This window comes from Anser anser (genome assembly GCF_964211835.1).
Source record: "Anser anser genome assembly, chromosome: 11".
In the NCBI taxonomy this organism is placed as follows: Eukaryota; Metazoa; Chordata; class Aves; order Anseriformes; family Anatidae; genus Anser; species Anser anser.
The window spans coordinates 719,753-741,196 of record NC_139732.1 but is presented as its reverse complement, the minus strand read 5'-3'; the positions used below and the strand labels follow the sequence as shown (position 1 = coordinate 741,196).

General features: G+C 39.3%; 1 protein-coding gene across 1 annotated transcript in view; it reads left to right on the top strand.

Annotated features, from left to right (window-relative positions):
* Window positions 1-19,358, top strand: part of LOC310905450 (nuclear pore complex protein Nup153-like) — a 148,036-nt gene extending 128,678 nt beyond the window's left edge. Inside the window, exons 3-13 of the mRNA XM_083851738.1 lie at window positions 2,485-2,537; window positions 6,970-7,416; window positions 8,658-8,750; window positions 8,986-9,076; window positions 9,417-9,539; window positions 11,054-11,665; window positions 12,390-12,437; window positions 13,066-13,260; window positions 17,295-17,490; window positions 18,017-18,062; window positions 18,881-19,358. Coding sequence (XP_083707864.1) covers window positions 7,099-7,416; window positions 8,658-8,750; window positions 8,986-9,076; window positions 9,417-9,539; window positions 11,054-11,484 — 1,056 coding nt within the window. The 5' untranslated portion in view covers window positions 2,485-2,537; window positions 6,970-7,098 and the 3' untranslated portion in view covers window positions 11,485-11,665; window positions 12,390-12,437; window positions 13,066-13,260; ... (1 more) ...; window positions 18,017-18,062; window positions 18,881-19,358. The remainder of the gene's footprint in view (window positions 1-2,484; window positions 2,538-6,969; window positions 7,417-8,657; window positions 8,751-8,985; window positions 9,077-9,416; window positions 9,540-11,053; window positions 11,666-12,389; window positions 12,438-13,065; window positions 13,261-17,294; window positions 17,491-18,016; window positions 18,063-18,880) is intronic.
* Window positions 19,359-21,444: the final 2,086 nt, after the last annotated feature.

The following is a 21,444-nucleotide window of genomic DNA, read 5'->3' as shown; positions in this document are numbered from 1 at the left end:
TAGAATTCATAATGGTGGCGGGAGAAGGGTAGCCCGTGATGAGAAGCAATTATTTGCTGAGGAGACGATCGTGTGTTTTCCTGCTAAAGTGAACATGCGGTTGACGGAACACTTGTGCACTCGGGCTAAACTTCTGCAGTGGGTAGCAGTGATGTGGTATTTTTCTTATTTCAAGGAACTGTACCAGGCAGAATAGCTCTTGGTGTATTGAATGCCTAACTGGGGGAATTAATATTTTTCTTTTTTACCTTTAAAACCAGCAATGAACCGTCGTTCACTCGAAGTAGATTTGTGAACTTACATAAAACATGTCTTATTCAAGGTTTCAAACTGAATGTAATATTTTTTAGAAAGATGTATTTTTATATACTTTAGAGAGAGTGTGAATCCTATTACTAAGAGCTGGGAGATACTGTGAAATTAAAGCTGCAGCGTAAACAAAAATTTCCTGTTGGTATTGATTTGAACAATAGCATGCTTCCTAAGACTGTATTTTCTGATCCTTAAGACCGCAGGCGGAGCCATCGGTAAATCTTGTAGCCTTTAGGGTTTGTTTTCTGTCTGACAGTTCAGTTAAGTCAGTTTTGCAGAACACGCAGTGGTCTGTGTTAAAAATTAACTCTGGTCTGTGAAAATGCTTTGAAAAGGGAAGTCAAACCCACTACTTGAAGTGCATCTAATGCACATGTAAAGCATTGGATCATATTTTAATGAATGAGATTATTGTAAGACTGACAAGTTGGTTTTTTTGAGTGTGTTCTATTGTTTGTGTAACTTTGAAGAGGGAAAATGTAGGGGATGTGAAGCCCAGAAGCCTGTATAATTAGTTGCTTAACACTTCGAATGTTAAATTAATGAATTAAGCTACTGAAAAAAAAAAATCACAGTGTGGGCAGAGGAAAAGATAGGAGCATATTCTAGGAACATGGGTTATTTTAATTATGGTAGCATGAATTATTTTGTCTATGAAGCTAACTGCCAAATTTTGAAATGGAATTCAGTCAGACTTTGGCTACTTATATATAGCTTTATGGATTTCGTTACTGGTTTTCTGGTGATTTCCCTCTACAAGTTGAACGGTCTTCAGAATTTTCAAATCGTATTCACTGAGTGCCAAGACCGATGGGGGGAGGTTTATAGTTCTGTAATTTGTTTTCATCAATAAATATTGGAATTAATTTGGGTGGACGTAAGGATAAATTGATTGCTGTTTCCCTTTCAAAGCTGGAATCCCAGAATGCATTCCAGCCTCCACCTGTTAAGAGACTTGTGACACCAATGGTAAACCGTCAACCGATGCGTTATACGCGGTATTCTGAACCATCACCGACTTCAACTACTCAGTCCAGCAAAATTTGCCAGAGAGTAGACACAAAGTACCAAGTGAGTACATTTTTGAGTCCTTATGTGCCTGTTTTTTTTTTCCAGTCTTGGAATGTTTCTCAAACCAATTGTTATCCTATCTTTGCAAAAAGTACTGATAGTATGTTTGAGGCGAGCTTTAAGGCAGTGGGAACCATTGTGAAATAGATTGAGCTTTTATGGATTTAATTCTGTTTTTGGAACACTCAGTGTCTTGTGGTTGTTTTCACGATGTCATGATGTGCTATTGAGTCATCCTGTTCTCAGTGAAAGAATATTAAAAGACAGAAATGTTTTCCTTTTATATTCTCATGTACACAAAGCTGTCACTGATGAAACATGCTCGTGTTCTGTGTAAACTATTCCAGGTGAGCTATGTGCTCCAAGTGAGAGTTCTGACAATGTGCTGAGTTATCGGTTTTGATTGCTTTGGAGTAGATGGAGTCTGATAAATTTTCCATAAAATTAAATGGGCATCTCTTTCTGCGAAAACATCTGTGTTTCCAGTATCAGTCTGAGTGTACAAATGACCACGTGTTAAGTGTATGGGCTTTTTAGGCTGGAAATCAAAGTGGACAGTAATACTGGTTGCTTATTGCTTTTAACTCTTTCAATCTCTGTGTTGTTTAGCCAGCACAATCTCCATTTGGTAAAGTTCTAAAATGAATGTAGCAGCAACTGCTTAGTTTTTAGGGGGGTAGAGTTTTTTTTTTTCTTGTTTGTTGATAAATGATAGAAAACAGAAAAGTATGTCCCTTTTACGGGGTTGGCAAACACAAGTTTTGATGAAAACTCTCGCCCCACACACACAATTTTTGTCATTTTGTTTAAAATAATTACTTTCTTTGTTAGAGGATTTGACAAATTTGATTTAGTGTTCTATCAGTTTGTCCTCAATGCTGAGTGAAGCAGTGATGCTTACTTTAGCCCCAAAATTTAACTGAACTGTACCCACAATGCTGAATTAGGGAACAACGTTAAGTAGGTGAGGTGTATTCAGGGCTATAAAATTAAAAATAAATAAATAAAATAAAAACCACAAAAAACCACATGAAGTGGTTGTTGGTACTTTGTGTATTCTGTACATATTCAGCTAAGTCTTGAACTAAACTTAACTTGCAGGGGATGAGAGAGAAGACTTTGCCTGCAGAACAGCGAGCAGAACCATCTGAAAGGTATGACATCTATTAATTTAAAACTTACTTGAAGAAAGAAAGAAATCTCCTTTTTCAGTACGGTCTGCACCTGAAAGGTGGTGACAGTTCTCAGTAAAAGGAATGGGAAATCCAATGAAAATTTTGTATTTTGAGGCAGCTGCAAAGTCTGGATTGTGTTTGAAGATCAATATAACTTTGAGAAAATTGTTGTTTTTATGAAAGGAAGGAAGATGAGCAAGAATAAAAGTACTGATACACCGCTTTTTATCCCAAGTTTATCTTCTGAGAAGGATACGAAGATGGGAAACGAAGCACGTTATAATGCTGTATCCACAGAAAGGATCTTTGCTATTGGAGGCCTTATTTTTTCCTTCTACAGGAAATATGGCTCATTTTGTAGTTTAACTAAATCTGTAGCGTTACAAATTTTGCTTTGACAGATATTTCATGGTTTATAACTCAGTTTACTTATAACAAAATAATTTGTCCCTCTTAATGTTCCCTAGGGGAAAAGCTATTAGTTTTAGCTATTTAATTGCTTGCAGTTTGAAAGCTCTGTCCTAATGGGATGATTCTTTCTGAAGCATTCTTTAGAAGGTGAAGTAGGCGAAGTGAGTTACAGTTCAGGAGGATGTTTATTGATGTGTTTTTTTCTTTATTTTTTAAGCAAAAACATGGAGGAAGATTTATGATTTATTATTCTTTTTTTTAATACTCCTTTCATGATGAAGTTAATTGTCTGCTTTGAGTTCACATGAAGACCATGTGTTCTTTAGAATCATTTGAGGCCAAATGCTAACTCATCTCTAAAATAAAAAAAATCCAGCAGAATTAATTGAATTTCTTCTTGAGGAGACTGCTTTGTGTTATACTGCTTTCTTGGTTTAGGTCAAATGAGTTATCCTCCAGATAATATTGATGGCTTTTCCTTCTGGGCAAATGGTGTTTTGGGTAATAATGCTTGAGTTAAGGGACTTTGCACTCGGTTTTTAGGGAGTCGCTCTTTTCAAAGAACAGTAGCAGGGAATTTTGTTGACTCTATGCTCATCTGCCAAGCAATTCTTATGTGACCATGGGCATTCTTTGGCTTGCAGAAAGAACTCAACACTTTGTTTTGGCATCTAAAAGTTGGACTTCACAACAACCACCTTTTTAGGGGTGGAAGCGACTGGCTTTAAGGTTCTGGTACAGGTGCAATCAGGTGCTGGGTTTTAATTATGTTTTTTTCAAACTGTTCTAAATTGTCTTTGTTAGAACTCCTTTCTACTTCTCCATTTAGGAAGGAGATACAGAAAACTCACACTGCTTTTGATTTCGTTCACAAAGTTTATTGCAGTGCCCTACCTTTTGTTTGTAGAGTAGGTAGTGGTGGTAGTGTTTTTTGTGATGCTGGTCTCTGTTGGGTGCCATGTTCTGGAGCAGGAGCACCACACTGATCTGCTGGCAAGAGTCCCTTTGGACAGTTGAGTTGGAATACTCAGTAAATCTCTGGCCCACCAATGCTATATATCTATGCGTGTGTGTGTATATATATATATTTTATATCCTGAGTCCAATTGTAGATTAGACTTGCTTGAAGGCTGACAACTGTCTTTGCCCCCTTGAAGCTCACAGGTGTTAACAGAAAGAGGAATATGGGCTGTTATGGGCAAGCGATAGTTGTCTGAATGAAGATCTATTTTGATGTAAGACTTTTTTCAGAATTCTAATGGATTGACAGTTTGGATTAGAGAAAAGTCTGAGCATCTGCCTTAGGGATCTGTCTTCCTCTATGCAGTTACAGTGCTAAGCAGGCTGTTGTCAAGTATTTGACAAGTTTAGACCAGTTCTCCTCCTCAGTATTGTGGGAGTTTGACCTGGTGTCTTCCAGTGCGATCTAATGCACTTTTGTACTGACTGACTGATTGGCTGCAAGATAAGCTTTGAGGTCACAGTTTTTCCAGGCATACTTCATTTTCTTGCCATAGTACTTTTGTTAGAGTTATTCCCTATTCCACTTCTGGTTTGGGTTATTTTTTCCCCATTTCCTCTTGGATTAGGATATCTTTCTGGTTTTGAGCTAGGCTTTTTTAAGTACCAGAAAAACGCCTTTGTATGCCTTACAAAAGGGATCTGTATTCATGTCTGAAAAGACTTCTGGAATGTTGGCATACCCAAACACCTCTGCTGTTCCTGCTGATGGCCACATGAAAGCCAGAGCTGCTTCTGAAGCTTAGGCCATATTACCTTGCCACACAAGTCTAAGGCGTCCCTATTCTATCAGAGCTGTTGGCAGTGTTTCCCATGTGTATGTGTGCATATGTGCACTCTTTCTGTATTTTTGTGAGCTGTTCTTTTATATCCCTGCAAAAGATACACGTGCATCGCAGAATCAGAGAACCAGTCCTATTTAAAGGAAGCACTGGAAAATAACAATCTAAATCAGCTCTTCTATTTCAGGTCTTCTGGCTTAGTCATTGTTCCCATGTGAACGGTGCACTTATGTATGTCCTTTTCATTGCTGCTGTTAATAAAGTTTTTCCTATTTAGAACATCAAGTATTTACCAGCGTTTAGCAACTTGTGAGACAGCTTTAGTTTTTTTCTGATCAGCGGGTTTCAATTCTAGGACTAATAACAGCTCTAATATCTTGAAAAAAAATTTGGCTGGTGATTTTTTTTTCTCTTGTTTCCCCCAACTTCTGTACTGTCGTGTGCTAGCAATGTGACCAGCTACAAATTCAGTACTGCTGCGTCCAATGGTCTGTCTTCAGGAGTGAGTAGCGGAGGCGGCAAAATGAGAAGGGAAAGAGGAATACACTATTTATCAAGAGCTGTACAAGAACAGGTAAGTGACTCTTAAATTAATTGCTGTCACTGAGCTTACTGAAGTAACTAGCTAAGTGTGTCAGTTTTATTGCATCATAGTAAATTATAACAATACCGCTTTATTTTTGCATTGTTTTTGTTTTCTTGTGGGTTTCAGAGCAGGCTCCAATTGATTTCCTGTGTTTGAATACCTGAACTTTGCTTATGTAATTTTGAAATTTTTAATTCTCTTACCTTGGAGATTCTTCAAACTATAACATTTCTCGTTAGCAATTGAATGAATGAGTCCTAAGAAGAGAAGTAATGTTTTGGTGAAGGTTTGTATAGTTTTTCTACAGGAATGATACTTGAAACGAGTGCCAAGTATAAAAAGAAAAAAAAAAGCTTAATTTTTGGTTTCATATTTAAGTCATACAGAAAGATACAGGCCAAGAGTTTGAAAGAGTAGTAGAAGACAGCATTCTGCATGTCTGCTAACGATGACTCAGTTTTTGATACTCACCAAACTCATTGTGAGAGAGTTTTTTTCTCATTTTAATAGGAAAAATCTATTCCATAAAACTATGACCATGAATATTCAGATTAATTTTTCTTTTATTGGATGTTATATAAGCTGCCTGTAAGTTAATTTAAGTATTTACGTTAATATTAAGTATTTAATTAATATTAAGTTAATATTAAGTATTTAAGTTAATTTAAGTTTCAAATCATTAAATGGGACTTCAGGATGATGCAATATAAAGAAATCGTAAACACTGTTGTTTATTCCTGTAACACAAATAAAATAATGGTCCAAATATCAAAAGTTCCATAAACTTTTCAAATCAAAACTGTGAAACAGATGTAAGCTACAGGATGCACTGAATATCAGTAGTACCAACTTACATCCCTGCCTAGTCATTTCTAAGTAGATCATGATAGTACTGTACAAATTTCGGTCAGATTTCCTATGCCATTTAAAACATAACTCATCCAATCTTAGTAATCAAATAAAGTAAGTGGCAGGGATGAAAATTGAAGTTGTTAAGAGGCTGTTTTCTGATTTTTATATTTGCATCCTGATACATGGTATAGACTGTATTTACCAGAACACAATCTTCAGTGCTGCTAGTCTGACTTTCTTTGGTGCTTTTTGTGTTTAGTTTGGTTTTTGAACCTACCTGCTTCTTTAAACATTACCTTTTTCCACGTTCACTGCTGTAGTGACTTTAGAAACTTTGGCAGCTATCCTGCCTAATTTTGCAAGAGGAACACTTTCTCACTTGTCTTGAGAGTGTACTCTTAATTGAAGCCATGCGAGGGTAGTTAGAAAGGATGATGCTTCTCTAGAGCTTTGATGACTAAAGTACAGAGAAGAAAGAAAAAAAATGTGATCTGTGCATCTCTGTTCCGCACAGGTTTTGAGTTAACTTTCAGTGTTCTTGCTGTACAGTTGTTGAATAGAGTATAATGTGGAAGCAGGCCTGCCATAAATTAAAATGACGTGGTAGACAGAGGTGGGGAGATCGGGATTTCTTCTGGAAACTTGCTTTCTCTTAATTTGTATGGATTTTTGTTCTATTTAATTTTGTTAATAAATTGGGTGGGATGGGGTGAGAAAGTAGTATGTCTTGTATAAGAAAAATTAAAATTTGCAACTTTAGGAAGTGGAGGAACCAGTGCTACCGAAAATACCCCTACCCATCAGTGCTGCATCGCTGCCTCAGTTCAATTCCAGTTTCGTTGGTAGTAGCGCTGTCTCAGCGTCACCGAGCGCTGTTTCAACAGCAGCAATGAGCACGGCAACTCCAGCAGCTGCGACGGGCATGGCAAATCCATCAGAGGTGGAGGGCATGACAGATCCATCGGAGGTGGAGGACTTGACAGATCTATCAGAGGAGGAGGTGGAGGACATGATATATACAACGGCGACGTCAGGCATAACGTGTTCAACAGTGCCCTCAGGCTTGACATGTCCAATAATGGCGGCGGGCATGCCATACCTGCTGATGAGAAAGGACATATCAAGGTCAACAGCGGCAACGACAAGCGTGGCAAATTCAACGGAGGCGGCAGGCATGGCAGATGCAGCAGCGACGGCGGCGGGCAAGGTAAATCTTTATGCTATAAATAATGTTTACAATGAGTATACTGCTTTATTGCGAGTTGACTTTTTCTGTGGTGCTCATGAAACTAACAAATATTAGTTTCTACGCAGCTGAATGAATTGGGGTTGTATGCCAGTTTGGGGAAAAAGGCATAAATGTTTTGATTCTGCTTCTCTCAGTCTTAGAGCCTGCCAACTCCCATTTAACGTGATTGTATAACTGCTTCAAATGCTGTGGAAGTCTGCGGGGGAAGGGGGGTGTGGACTTTATGCCAAGTTATTTATAGTGGTTTTGGCAGGGGTAGAGTTAATTTTCTTCGTAGTAGATGATGCTGTGTTGCAGATTTGTGAGCAAAACAGTGTTGGTAAGGCACTGGTGTTTTAGCTGTTGCTGAGCAGTGCTTACACAGTGACAAGTCCTTTTCTGTTTCTCACGCTGCCCTGCCAGCGAGGAGGTCGGGGATGCACAAGAGGCTGGGAGGGCACTCAGCCAGGACAGCGGAGCCCAGAGGACCGAAGGGATATTCCACACCATTTAGCATCGTGCTCAGCAATAAATGCTGGGGGAAAGAAGGGGAAGGAGTGGGGAGTATGTACAGGGTTATGGCATTTGTCTTTCCAGGTAGCCATTACATGCGATGAGTCATTAATGCTACCTCAAATTTAACAACTTTACTTCTTTACTTCCGGTTCTTTTCCCTGTTCCACTTGGAGGGAGTGAGCGAGTGGCTGTGTGGTGCTTAGTTGCCTGCAATGGTTAAACCACAACTTTATTTAAGTTATTAAATTAGAGGTAACGTGGTCATATGAGCCTCACATAGAATGAGCCTAGGGTGCAATAATTGGCATATTATTGCAATAAAATAAACATTAATCTGTTCCAGAGTACTTGAAATATTTTTTGTACGGTTTGAAGTAGACAGCTGCTTTAACATGTTGAGGTGTTTGCTGAAGTTCTTGGAGTATCATTGGGCTGAGTTTGCCGTTCTTCAGCTTCCTGGCTTGCTTTTCCGTGCATTTAGACCTAAGTAGCATCTCCAGCTTTTCCTCTCAGTTTCTGGAATTTGGTTTTGAAGATATTGTCCTATACCCACTTGGAAACTTCCCTGTGTTTTATTATTACTTTTATCTGCAAAATAACTCAAACATCAGGTTTTTCGACGTCACTGCGGGACTTCTGTTGGATAGTGAATTCAGGTAGTTGTTGCTCTTAAATATAAACCTTTAATTCTTTTGAAAATACAGATACAACCAACAAGTACTGTTAGCAGTCCTGAGTTTGCGTTTTCATCTCCAGTTGTGAAATCTACTGAGGCAGAAGTGCTACCTACGTCTTCTGTAAGTAAAATAATAAAGGAGCTTGACTTTTTTTCTTAGGCATTTAGTAGGCTGTTGCAGAACACTAAAGCAGAATCTGCCTTGATGGAGAAAAGTATGTAGGCTTCTGGCTTATAATTTGTCATTCAGCATGCGTGCTACAAATGTGAAGAGCAGCTTTCAGATTTGGTTTTGTGTGTGCATTCGATTGGAGTTCCTGTGGCTTGAGAATCTGAAAAACCTCTCTTGTTCATAGCAGATTGGGTTTACATTTAGTGTTCCCGTTGTAAAATCGGCAGAACTTTCTGGACCCAGTGGTACTCCAGTGACGCCCTTTCTTACCCTAGGTAACTGAAACTTTAGCACTTCAGATCTGAAGTGCTGATTTTCCTTTTTTTCTTTATTAAATCTTCAATCTGTCCTGTCTGCGCATGCTAGCAATTCCAGGCAGTGTTGGACTTCTGCAGTATTTTTCCAGTGACAGATCTGCTTTTATAATTTTTGTTTTGTTTTGTTGCTTTTTGTTTTGCTTGTAATCATAAAGCATTGCAAAGTAAGTAGAATTTGTGAAGATTCTTATGTGAGAAGCATGAAGCTGGAAATTCTTGTTTCTAACAAAAGTGAGTATAATCTGCTCTAACTAGGTCACATTGTGAAAGCTGTTTTTGTTTTCTTTTGTTTCAAAAGACACCACCACCTCAACCAACATCAACACACAGAAAGAGGAGGTCAAAGATTTTGCTGGTGGTCCCTTCACCACTGCCCACGTATTAAAGGAAGGAAGCGTCTTAGACGTTCTAAAAAATCCTGGTGAGATAATGAACTCCTTTTAAAAAGATGCTGCAAAAAATACGCTAGCATTTTTTATTAAAAAAAAAACAACACACGACTTATGGTTAATAGAGTATCTGCTATAAATATGAATGTAGGAGAGCATTACATTAAGCGCTGCGTTTGTTAGGGTGCATCTGCCCCCTTCTATTCTAAGTGGTGTTTGTTGCTGGAAGTAAAACTGCAAGATGAAAAGCAGATGGGTTGCATCTCCTTTACGTGTTAGGATGTAATTGTAAATGAGGTACTAAGAGAATTAGCCAGATAATCGGTGTTTCATTTTAAGTAAATACAATTTGTGGAATTGAAAAGGAAATGTTTGTAAAGCTCAACACTCCTGTCCCACCTTCAGCCCAGGTGAAGAAAGAATAGGAAAGAGCTTCAGTTCCAAATACATGGCGAAAGCTGCGAATCTTTGGGCCTTAGCTTACAATGGCTCCTGTGGATTAAAATTTAAACTGCAAACAGAAGTGGAGTGTTTTACGTTAAAAACCCTTTTCTGAATTTTGTTTTTAAGCAATTGCAATTGTTTTCAACAGTTTCATAAAGTGTGTCTGTGGAAAAGATATCTTTTAAGAAAAAGGGCTTTATTGAATTTGATCTTTTTCCAAAAGTCTTCTTCTAACTTACATACTTGTTAAGAAGGCAGCACATTTCTCTGTTGGAAAGAGCTAAGTGAGAGAAAATACATTGTGCATTTTGTTTAAGGAAAGACCTCTGAGTGAAGTGACATTCACTTTCTTTATCGGTTTAAAAGAAGCAGAATCTAAATCCACATTGTTCAAAGACTTTATTTTTGATTAAAAAAAACCAACAAACAAACCACAAAACAACTATGTTCAAGGTAGATTTACAAGCAACTTGAGCTGCTGTTTAAGATGCATTTCCTTTAGTCTTTCTGTATTAGTAGCTTGTCTTTTCTGTTAAAATTGCCACCTTTTAAATAAGGAGTTGTCCTAATTATAGAAAATTAGACAGTTGTTCAATTGTCTTGAGTTTTTATTATTTAATTAATATTCAGCATCTGTGGGAAAATACCGTATGGATTGCTGCTCCGAGTACAAACTTCTGTACAGTTACTGGAGTAGATTTGAGTCATCTGCTACGGAAGGAGGAGCTTTAGAAATCTGATTCGATTGGGCATCGCGTCTTAATCAAATTGTATTATTTCCATTCCACGTTGGACTGTCAGATTTCAGTCAGCTACTGTCTGTTTGTACTTGTATCGACCAGTGAAAATGTTGATTTAAATCTTGCTTGGAAACAAAGAGTTAAATGAAGCTTTAACAAAATGTTCTGTTGTGACCCAGTGCAGCAGATGAAATTTCATCCGTTTAGATAAGATTTCTGGGGACTTCCTGTTGCGCTCGGTCTGAATGTCTAGTTGTAACCATTGGCACCTGGGTTGAAATTTTTGCCCTCTAGTAAAGTCACTTAGTTACATGTAGTGAGGTGCTGCGCTAACAGGAAGACTTTTTTTTCTTGCTTCCTAGACTTTGGATTGTTGAAAACACGCTCTTCTACATCTGCGCAACCTACAACAAGCACAGTGGTTTATACTAGGCCTGCAATAACAACTTTTTCTGCAGGTAAAGAGACTTCTAAACAAGCATCGTACTGGCAATCTGATACATGTGACCCTTTTCTGCAAAACAAAGACATGAAGGACAAATGTGTAACTTGTCAAGCTACTAAAGCGTCAACAGTTGAGAGTATGAAACAGACAGTAAGTTCAAGTCAATGCGACACCTCAAAGCCAGCAGCGCCCCCAGCAGGGATGCTGGGCTTTGGAGACAAATTCAAAACAGTACCTGGAACGTGGGATTGTGATACATGTCTTGTCCAAAACAAACCGGAAGCTACAAAATGTATAGCATGTGAGACACCAAAACCTGGAACGGGAGTAATGCCTGCTCTGACATGACCAGTGGTCACAGACAGCTCGGTGACAGTGACATCCTCCTCGAGCAGCACTGACACAACAGCCACTCTGGGCTTTGAAGACAAATTTAAGAAGGCGAAAGGCTCTTGGGACTGTGGAATATGCCTTGTACCAAATAAGACGGAAGATAACAAATGTGTAGCCTGTCAGTCTGAGAAACCAGGTATGGTCCTTTTTTTCCTGTTGTTTCCATCCTAGCCTCTGTGAATCTTGTACAGAATAAAAGTACGTTGCATATATGGAATATTTTAAGCAACACGATTCCCAGGTACGGTTGATGGGTTAGCGGCTGTCTGCAGGATTGGTTTACAGGCACTTCAGAGGTCTCAGCCCAGGTTCCAGCCTGTCGCATAAATTGAACTGATTGTGAAATGTATTAGTACGGAGCTGGATCAATGCAGATACCCCCAGCTTTGCAGCTGGTGAGGGAAGATGGCTGAAGTGGGTGACTTAATTTAAAAACAACATAGTGATTTTTCACTGGCGAAAATGAGAACTCCATAGAAAGAGTTAAAAATTAGTGTTTTTCTCTTTCAAAAAATAAGTAAAAAAAATTACAGAATGTGTCCAAAATGCCTCTACTCACCGTTTGTATGTAATTGAGGGGAGATGTGAAGCCAGATTTCAAGACAGTGTAGTCTTAACTAGTCTTAAGCTAAAGCAGAGAGATGCCTATGAAGGTCAGTGGTAGGCTTCAAGAAAGCGAGTGACCCGCTGGGTAACTTCTTCAGGGCAGTACTGGGTTGTTTCCCATTGTGTGTGACCGTAATTGATTTTGAGCGTGGTTGTATTGTTTTTAAAATACGATTCTAATTCTAACTTTGACTCTAAATGTCATTTAACATGCCATTACATCGAAAAACACCTGTGCAAATATATCGTGGAAGAAACAAATTAAGATGGACTAGACCGGGCTTTTGTAATCATCCTGTGCGGTAAGACTGAAATTTCATGAGGTAAGATAATGGATTTCAGACAGAGTTGATTCTCTTGGACTTCCAACCTCTGAGCGGTCAGTCGGCATCTTTGTCTGAGGCTCTTGCCATTGCAAGGAGGAATTTTGGAAATGAGGGGTTTACTGTGACCATGGTGCAGTGAATTGCACGGTTACGTTGCACTTGTCAAGAGGAAGAGCGATGCAAGTAATACTAGGATAAAAGTTTTCTGCGTGTGCTGTGGAAGGGAAGAGCCATTCTTGTCTTTCCGGTTTTGAATTTGAAGCGTTATCTTCTGCTTCTCTCTTAAAAGGCACCTTTTTTTTAAAAGGCACCTGTCAGGCCTCTTTATGGAGGTTACACTGTGGTCAACAGCAGCAGAAGCTTGTGTGCTGAACAGAGTTGTGTGTTGTTTGGAAGCTTTGAGTTCCACTCTGTTTTTTTTGTTTGTTTGTTTGTTTCTTTGTGGGTTTTTGGTGGCTTTTATTTTTTTCAGGGGCGGGGGGGGGGGAGTTGCGGAGTAGTTTTGAACATTTCTGTGGGATTTGACAAATCAAATTTAAAAGTTAATGTTCATTTTATAGTTCATGTTCAAACAGGATGGTTAACTGTCTTGTTTGTCTCACAGAGGGTCCAACACCTGTGACCAGTAGCAGTGCATCTGCATTTTCTGCTCCTTCTGGAGAATTTCTGGATTTAGACAAATTCAAGAAGCCTGAAGGAAGCTGGGATTGGGAGACCTGCTTGGTTCAAAACAAAGCAGAGGCCACGAAGTGTGTAGCCTGTGAAAGTGCAAAGCCAAGCACCAAAGCAGAGCTCAAAGGTAATCCTTAATGATTAAAACGAGGATGCATATTCTGTGATTTATTTTTTGGTTTGCTCTGATTTTTTTTATTTTCTTACCTGTTAAGCACAATTATTTTTTCCTTTGAGGTGTGGCAAAATTATTCGTTTTTCCTGTAGGAATATTGCCTAGATAACTTCTGTTTCCACACTTTTCCCCAAGAATAAGTTTATCCTTTTTAGAGAAAAGCTTTCATTAATGACGTGCTTGTTCTTTACATGCCCTACACGTTGTTCATTTGGAGTTCAGACTAAAAACATGATCTTTCAAAGAAGTTCGTATACTTTTTAAAGCCAGGTGGTGGGCAGAAAACACAATTGTGAAAAATTTTATGTAGAGAGGAAGCATGGGGTTTTCTTGTTTGTTTTACTGTTTGGTGGGTTGTTTTTTAAACAGTTTTGACTGGAAAGATCAGGACTAGAATGTAGTTCAAACCTTCATGTACTTCAGGTAAACAGAATATCTTTTGTCTTCACTTGTGCGCTTATGTCCATCAAGTAAGACCTCTGAAACCATACTAGAAAAAATCTGCGGGATTTGATATGTTCATGTACTAGAGCTTTAGAAAAAGTTTAATTCCTATATGCAGCATGTCTTCTGTCCTGGTTATTGATACGTACGCAATTAGTAGCAATCCCTTTTTTGATCTCAACACTAGGTTTAGACAAAAAATTGCGACACCTTAAGGAACCTGTCCTGCATCTCATACAAGCACAGAAGTTGCAGTGTCTCAATGCTAGCAGTACAGTTGGTGGTAAAATCTTTAGTAGGGTGAAATAGTCAGGAAAATTCGATGAGGCACCTTGTGTAAAAGGAAATGTTAACCAGCATTTTTCAACACGGTGTAGTCCCTTAAAAGTGTCATAGATGAAAAGAGGCCATAAACGCTGGGGGAAAAAGTTAGTGGGAAACTGAGAGCAGGATCACATTCAGTAGTGAGAGAGCAGCAGCCTAGGGAAAGCTGATGAATGACTGTAACAGATAGTTCTATTTTAAGTGTAAAACAACACTCAGTACTTTATAATGGTGGTCTTACCAGAGGGTTCTTCTCCATGGCTCCTAAAAGCACGTCTTGAAGGCATTCGAGTGCAGTGAACTTAAGCTGTAAGAGTTGGGCTGGTAAGCTTGGCCTGATTTGAAGCTGTAGGCACGGGGCTATAATTTCTGAACAGGCTACAAAAGAAACTGTACCACTGTGCTTTTCAGTGCTCCGTTTAGCAAAGCCATCAAATTGTTGCAGGCAATTGATGTTGTTCTTCTAAGAGCACCTGAAAGATATTTTTGTTTGAAGAGTTCAGAGGTACCGGTTAATACTGGTTCAGATAATTACAGCCAGCTCTTGGTGTTTGTGACCAATAAAGTTTGTGGCTCCAAAAGGAGTGGGTTAGTGCTAACTGATTAACTGCTGTATATGCAGAAATATGGAATCTGATTACTTACGCAGAGAGCACTTAAAATGTATTGTTTTGCTGGCTCTCAGTGAGTTGCATCTTAATGCTACCAAGGAATAAGCTTTTTGCTTCTGGCCCAAGTTTTTTAATTTGGTGAAAGCCTTTTCTGTGCACGTGCACATGCCAGAGAGGTTGCTTAAGTAATAGAAGCTATAGTAGCTGCTATCTTCTGTTTTTTGTAGAAGACAGAAATTGAATTCGTTAGCTTTGTAACTGTTATGCATACCAGAATTGGTTTTCTCCCTTTTGAAAATAGTAGAGGGTATGCCTATGTCAGATTTGGTGAGCAAGGTGATCAGATGAGGGCACTGCAAGACTGCCAGAACGCACCAGGTCTGGGGGGAAAAGGAATCCGGCTGAGCATAGGAATTTCTAAAAGGTAACCAAGGAGTTGTGCATTGATACAGTTATTCTAAATAATCAGATTCTTGTAGCTCTGCCTTTGGAAAGTCTGTGGCCCTTGCTGTAGTGGCTGTACACACGATGCAGTCTACAAAACCAGAAATGCAGAAGTCCTATGTTTTGACTCCCTGGATTCATCAACCTGCTTCAGGATGGCTGGGGGAATCCAACTGTTAAGTCTAGCCAGACAGCGCAACTTGGGCTTAGCTGCCATTGTAACCAGCCTTGTTTCTCAACAGTAGCAAAGCTGAATGCATTGGTAAATATTTTCAGGTTTGGGCCTGCATAAGGTAGAAGGGACAACAAGTGGTTTTATATGCTAGGGAGTTCTTGTTCTTAGAGCTTTCCCTCTAGTTTGAGAGAAGCACATAACTAGTTTTATAGTGGGTTGACAGGAAAGAAGTGGGGGGGAAAAATGGGAACGCAGGGAGATAGCCAAAGGCGTTATTACTAGAACAGGTTTAGAATGCTATTTTTTGCTTTTCATGAGCTTAGGGCAATGGGGAGTTTAAAGCTTAGCACTTCCTGAGAGGGTTTCTTACTCTACCGGCTCAGTTCTATCACTTATTTAAGGCAATTCAGGTCTCTGAACGGTTAAAGAATTGATACCAAATTTGATGAACTTTGATTCAGGATACTGACAAAACAGGACTTCATATAAACAATTTCAGTATGTTCATGAGGTTAGCTTGTGTGTTCTGTTAAATAGTAAAAAATGACACTTCTGTTTCTGTTTACCTAGCATAATTCTGCAAATGTTGCCTCCTTCTGCTTTAGAATGGAAATGCTCTTCTCCAAGAGAGCACTGTCCAAACTTCTTTGCCAAAATTTTTTGATTAAATTAATATTGTTTTATTTTGAAAACAAGAATAAGCCACAAACATGTTTTCTTGCTTCGGCTATCCAGAAGAACGTCAACAGTATTTTCAGATTTTCCTTCCCTACACAACTGTATGTAGGAAGAGTGCAGTTGGAAGCAGAAGACCTAAGATGATGTATCTTCTGTTTGTTTACTACAGTAACAAGACAATGGATTACCTCTTTATTAGAACTTGTGTAGCTTTGCAGTATTGAAACAAATGTAGGTATTAAAATACACATCAGTAATACGTTTCTGAATGGCTGAGTACCGTGCTCTCTTAGCATTGAAATACCCAGCCATTGGAGTAGTTTGTCCCTCATGTTTGCTTAGTTTGGAAGCTATTTCAGAATGCCTTCAGCTTGTATTCTTCCCCAAAAGCATAGAACTCACTTCTCTGCATCCCCAATTCAAGTGAGAGAAACTGGGCACTGCAACCACAGGAGGTCTGCCTGTACAGAATCAGTGAAGACAAGTCTAAACAGCGGATTTTTTTGAATATGCAGCTGGGTTATCTGAATGTTCTTTATGCAGTGTACCTCAGTTTTAGTACAGATAGCACTTGTCTTGGTTCTTGTCATTAGTCTGAAGCTGCCCCTGAGAAAATCTTGAAAGGGAAAGTAGTGAAAGCTAATCAGCTGGCCCTTTCTTCTTAAGAACCAGTGTATTTTGTAATTCTCCCACTAATAATAAGGCGTCACGCTGGAGAATCGCGATTGTGTTGTTAAGCAAGACTGACTTCACCTGAGCGGTATAGTTGGCAGCTGTTGAATGTTTAATGGACTTTAAACAAACAAAAAAACTGAGCAGGTGGAGGTAGACATGGCAAACTGACAGGCAGCGTCAGATGCTTCTTTGAAATGGATAATCTGACTCCATTCACTTCTTTCTGGAAATAAGATCTAGTAATTAACCAAACAAAAGATAGAAGGGTTAAGACTGCATCTTTAAAGCAGCTGTGCTTGATAAATGTCTCTGGTCTTAAATCAATCTTTAGCAAAGCACAGAGACATAGCAGCAGCTTGCTTATGCCAACGCTAAAAATACTTGATGTGTACAGGTAACCATGTCAAGGCTCTGGAGTTAATCCATGAGAACAATTCCTTCTGGTATTGGCAAAGGTGAGGATGCTTGCTTCTATAGAAATGAGGTTTTGAGCTGTGACTTAAGCTGTCACTTAGGTGACTGTTTAGGAAAGCTTCCTTTTAAGTTTTGAAGTATGTAAGCTGACAAATTGTTTAAGTTCAGAACTGGGTTTACAGTTTCTGTTCTCTGACTGTATGCAACTTCTCATGTTTCAGACTGAAAGCAGAATTGCAGCGGTACCAGTCATACAACTATAATGATTATTGCCAAGATTACCAGAACTACCACTCGCAGAGGAGTTAAGATGCTCACGCTGACTACAACTACAGCTCCTATGCTCCCTATGACAGCATGCAAGCTGTTGGAGACTGCTCTTTAGGAGATTCTTTAATGGCTCCAGCTGTTTTTGAGGTAAAGATAGTGCACGCTTGCTGTAAAGAAAATATTTCACAGATAATACGTTGTACAGATTTGTGTGAATCAGCAAAAAGAATCCGAAGTTGAAAACATGCTTTCTGCTTAGTGTGAAGTTAAAAGAGCAGATTCCATTCAGAGGTGTTTGTATTTAAGTGCTTAAATAGTAAATCCATAGAATTAGTGATTTATACACCATTATTTGTTCACGCATACCAAAGAATGGTTTTGACAGCATAATTGCGTACGCTTCTTCTGTTCCTGTTCTTCTGATTTGCTTTGCTTAAAGCAAATTAAACAGTTGTTGTAAGTGGTCTTATCGTGGTCAATGTATTAGTTGTGACCTCCGGAAGTCCCTTCCAACCTGTACTGTAATATTGGCTTTCTTCTAAAAATAAGTAGATAAAATGCCATCTATCCTTGTAGTTGTAGGAAGAAGGAATGGGTTGAGACTGCAGCACTTTGAATCTGTGATGCTTTCTGAAATGAGTTATGATTAAACTTAGCCTTTTCTGTCTTTCAGGAATCTTCAGTTATGACTGCAATCGGTGATGACCTAATTACTGACGGTAATAAGGGTTCTATCATTGTCACTTGAGTTTAGCCATCCTTGTGCCTTTTAACAATACAAGCCAACCTCTACTGGATGAAGAACATCTTGAAAATTCAGCTGAGGTCAAACCTCTGTGGGGTTGATCTGCAATCAGCTGGGGTTTTAAAGCTGATACAGCATACACTGACCGCATCAAGTAAAACGGGACACTGTCAATGCTTCGCAGCAGGTTTCTTGTACCTGTGCCTTCATTCCCATTTGAAAATGGTCTAAGACAGAATTTTGTTCTTTGTATTGGTTCCGCTAAACAGATTTTATATTAGAAACTCAGTAATATGCAAAAGCTTTGTTCTCCACCCTGAGGTAAAAGCTTATGTTGCAGATTCCAAAAGGAGGATTCAGCTTGCACTTACAAATACGGTACAAAACATATTTGTGTCCTGGAAGGTTTGCAAAGGTCCTCACGTGGAGGCATTTTGTGTTAGTGTTTAGAAACTATCCTATGTAACGTGTATTGCCATAGAAGTGAATTAAATGACTCTTGGGAGGGTTTCATGGCTGATTATCCTTAAACGTTATCTTTACTATCTTAAACATTGTCTTTGTCTTTATCTTGAAAGACAGTTCTAGTCCCAGCCTTCTAATATAAAAATTCCCAAAAGTTGGAGCTGTGAGGCTCAAAATTTTAGAGGACTAAATACCTCACTAAAATTAGTAGATCTAATAGCTTATTACACTTAGCTTAAAATACATTTTATTAGCCATTTCACGTGAAGTTTTTTTGTGCGCATGCCTCAGATTTGATACTTGGACTTACCAGGCTTTTATTTTCAGATCCACAGCTCTACTTGGATGTTGATGAAATGAACAGACAATTCACGGAGACAAGCGAAGAACTCTACGATTCACTCATGAATTGTCACTGGCAACCTCTGGATACGGTCACTTCTGAAATCCCCTCTGCTATTTAAGCGTCTTCTAGAGCATGACCGTTAGGACCAAAGTGCTAAAACTACATTTCTTCTACATTATTCTAGCTCATAAGTTTTAAAGCACAGTGATAGGTTGGGTTTTTTTTGCTATGCTTTTGACAGTTTCTGTAATCTTTTTGTTCATCACTCTCTTCTTGGAGCATCATGAAGTCATGTAAATATTCGAGAAATGTAAAGAGGTAAATGGGGTCTTATCTTAAAGATAAGACTTGCCTGTGTAAATAAAAAATTTGTATCTGCAAACCTGCCAGCAAGGGATTTTACTTGTACCTGTGTGCAGCACGTTCTCTTCCGGCTTATGGAATTTAACAAGGTAGTAAGGATATTTCATCTGTCTTTATTTTTATATGGGCATTAGGACACAGGCAAAATCTAGCTTTCCCTTGTTTTCCTGGTTCCTTAGGTAAGCGACAAGCCAAGCCTTTCATGTGCTTGCTTAGACTGGAAGTATGTATGGGAGACACTCACAGGCCTTGCTATGGAAACACCTGTGCCCACTTTTTCCTGCAGGCTGCTGGCTCTAACTGTACTACTGATATATGCTAGGTCAGCTAAAATTGGCTTATAAATAGGGTATGTTAAGCATATGGAAGTGTAGACTTCAACTGCCATAGCTACAAACATCCCGTGGAATGAGGATGATGTCTGCTGGCACTCTCTGCATCAGCATTCAGTTTTCCCTTGCCCTTCTTACTGTTAGACTTCTCAGCTGACGCTTTACAGCGAAGAAATTGCTACAACATAATCCGTGTTCTTAAACCTAAAAAAAAAAAATCTTGGAGAAAACAACTTGCTGGTTTTCCCTCCTTGCTGGCAAGGAGAAAAATAGTCCACCAGGAACAACAAAAAAATCCTAGTAACAGCTCCTTAAGTTATACCCTCTGCTACCCTCTCTGATTGCTCTGGTCTTCCTTCATTCGTGGTAATGAAGTTTTTAAAGCTCTGGTAGAAGGATGACAGTACTCAAGTCAAAGGAGATGAGAGCCATGAGGAAAGCTTTGCTTTAAGCTAGAGCAGTCTTGCGAGTTGCTGCCTTTATGCTGTTCTTATCTTGAAGGGTACAGAGTCTTTTCCAGTCATAGGGACTCCATAACCCTATGAGTATGGAGAAATAGTTGCTAATTAACAGTGTGTATAATAAGTAAGTGAGGCTGGAAACAAAAGAATATTCCTCCAAGAAAAAAAAGGAAGCAGAAATTACTGTACTTAATAGCTGGGGAAGCTGTTAAAGCTAGTTGACACAGTTCTGGTACTGCCGTGTGTGTTTTGGGGGCAACATAAACCATAATTGCTGTGATGGCAGGTAAGAATCCAATTCTTTTTTATGGCTTAGTGTAGTCAGTGAAAGCAGTGGTCCTAAGCTGCATGCTGTTCTTAAATGTAATGCAAATTCTCTTTTGTGACTCCTCAGTACTTCCAGGTTACTTGTAGCTGATCACCAGCAACTGCTTCTGTTAGCTATTAGCTGTTGGGTTTTTGCTAGGAATACTTTCAGTCCTGAATTGAAATGATGACATCCTGAAACAGAAGAGGCTCTTGGAGTATTGTAGGAAGCACATTCTTCCTGGTTCTAGTGCAGGTGTACACGTAGGAGGAGACAGAAGGCAAAGAACCTCACATAGGTGGAGGGGGTGAGGTGGCATCACAGTTAGAGCTGTTGCAGTTAACTCTTCCCAAAGCATGAAAGCAACGTGGCTGGGAACAGGGATTTGTTGGGTTGCTTCTTTGTGTGAGCCAGGGAGTCTTTTGAGGGGCAGATTAATAAGAATATGACACAAGGTAGAGGTGGAATAGATGAAGCAAAGAATCTGGGTGGGAAAAGGGTTGCTTGTACGTGTCTATGGAATTGTTTCAGGGGACTGAGCTGGGGCAAATTCAAGATAATAGATGCAGCCTCCTTGAATTTGGATGGCAGTGCTGAAGCTTCAAAACCTTACAAGGTTTGATGCCACTTCAATTGCAGTGCATAGCTGTGGTACTTGAGCTCAGAAGTGCAAACTGCACAGGATTTTTTTATCTATTTTCTTCAACGTGAGCAGCAAAACATCTTCCAGGAATGTGCCTGGGTGCTACGCTGCTTTGACACGGCTTGCTTTGCATCACCAAACACAGCAGTTAGGTTGCATCGAGTACTTTGTGGAAACATTCATTGTGTTGTCACCCAGAAATGGGATGCTACAGATGTGTGTTGGCCCGGCAGTATCAGTGCTGTTTTTTGGCCTTTGAGAGGTTGGTCCATAACATGTGACCTGTGTAACGAGAGGCCCACATAGATTGGTGACTTCATTAAGTCTGATACTGTGGTGGTGTGTGACCCAAGGCCCTGAACGTCAGAAAATCAGGCTGTGGCCACCTATTTTATGCAGACTTTGCCTATTAACAAGGTCTCTACACTGTACGTTAGAG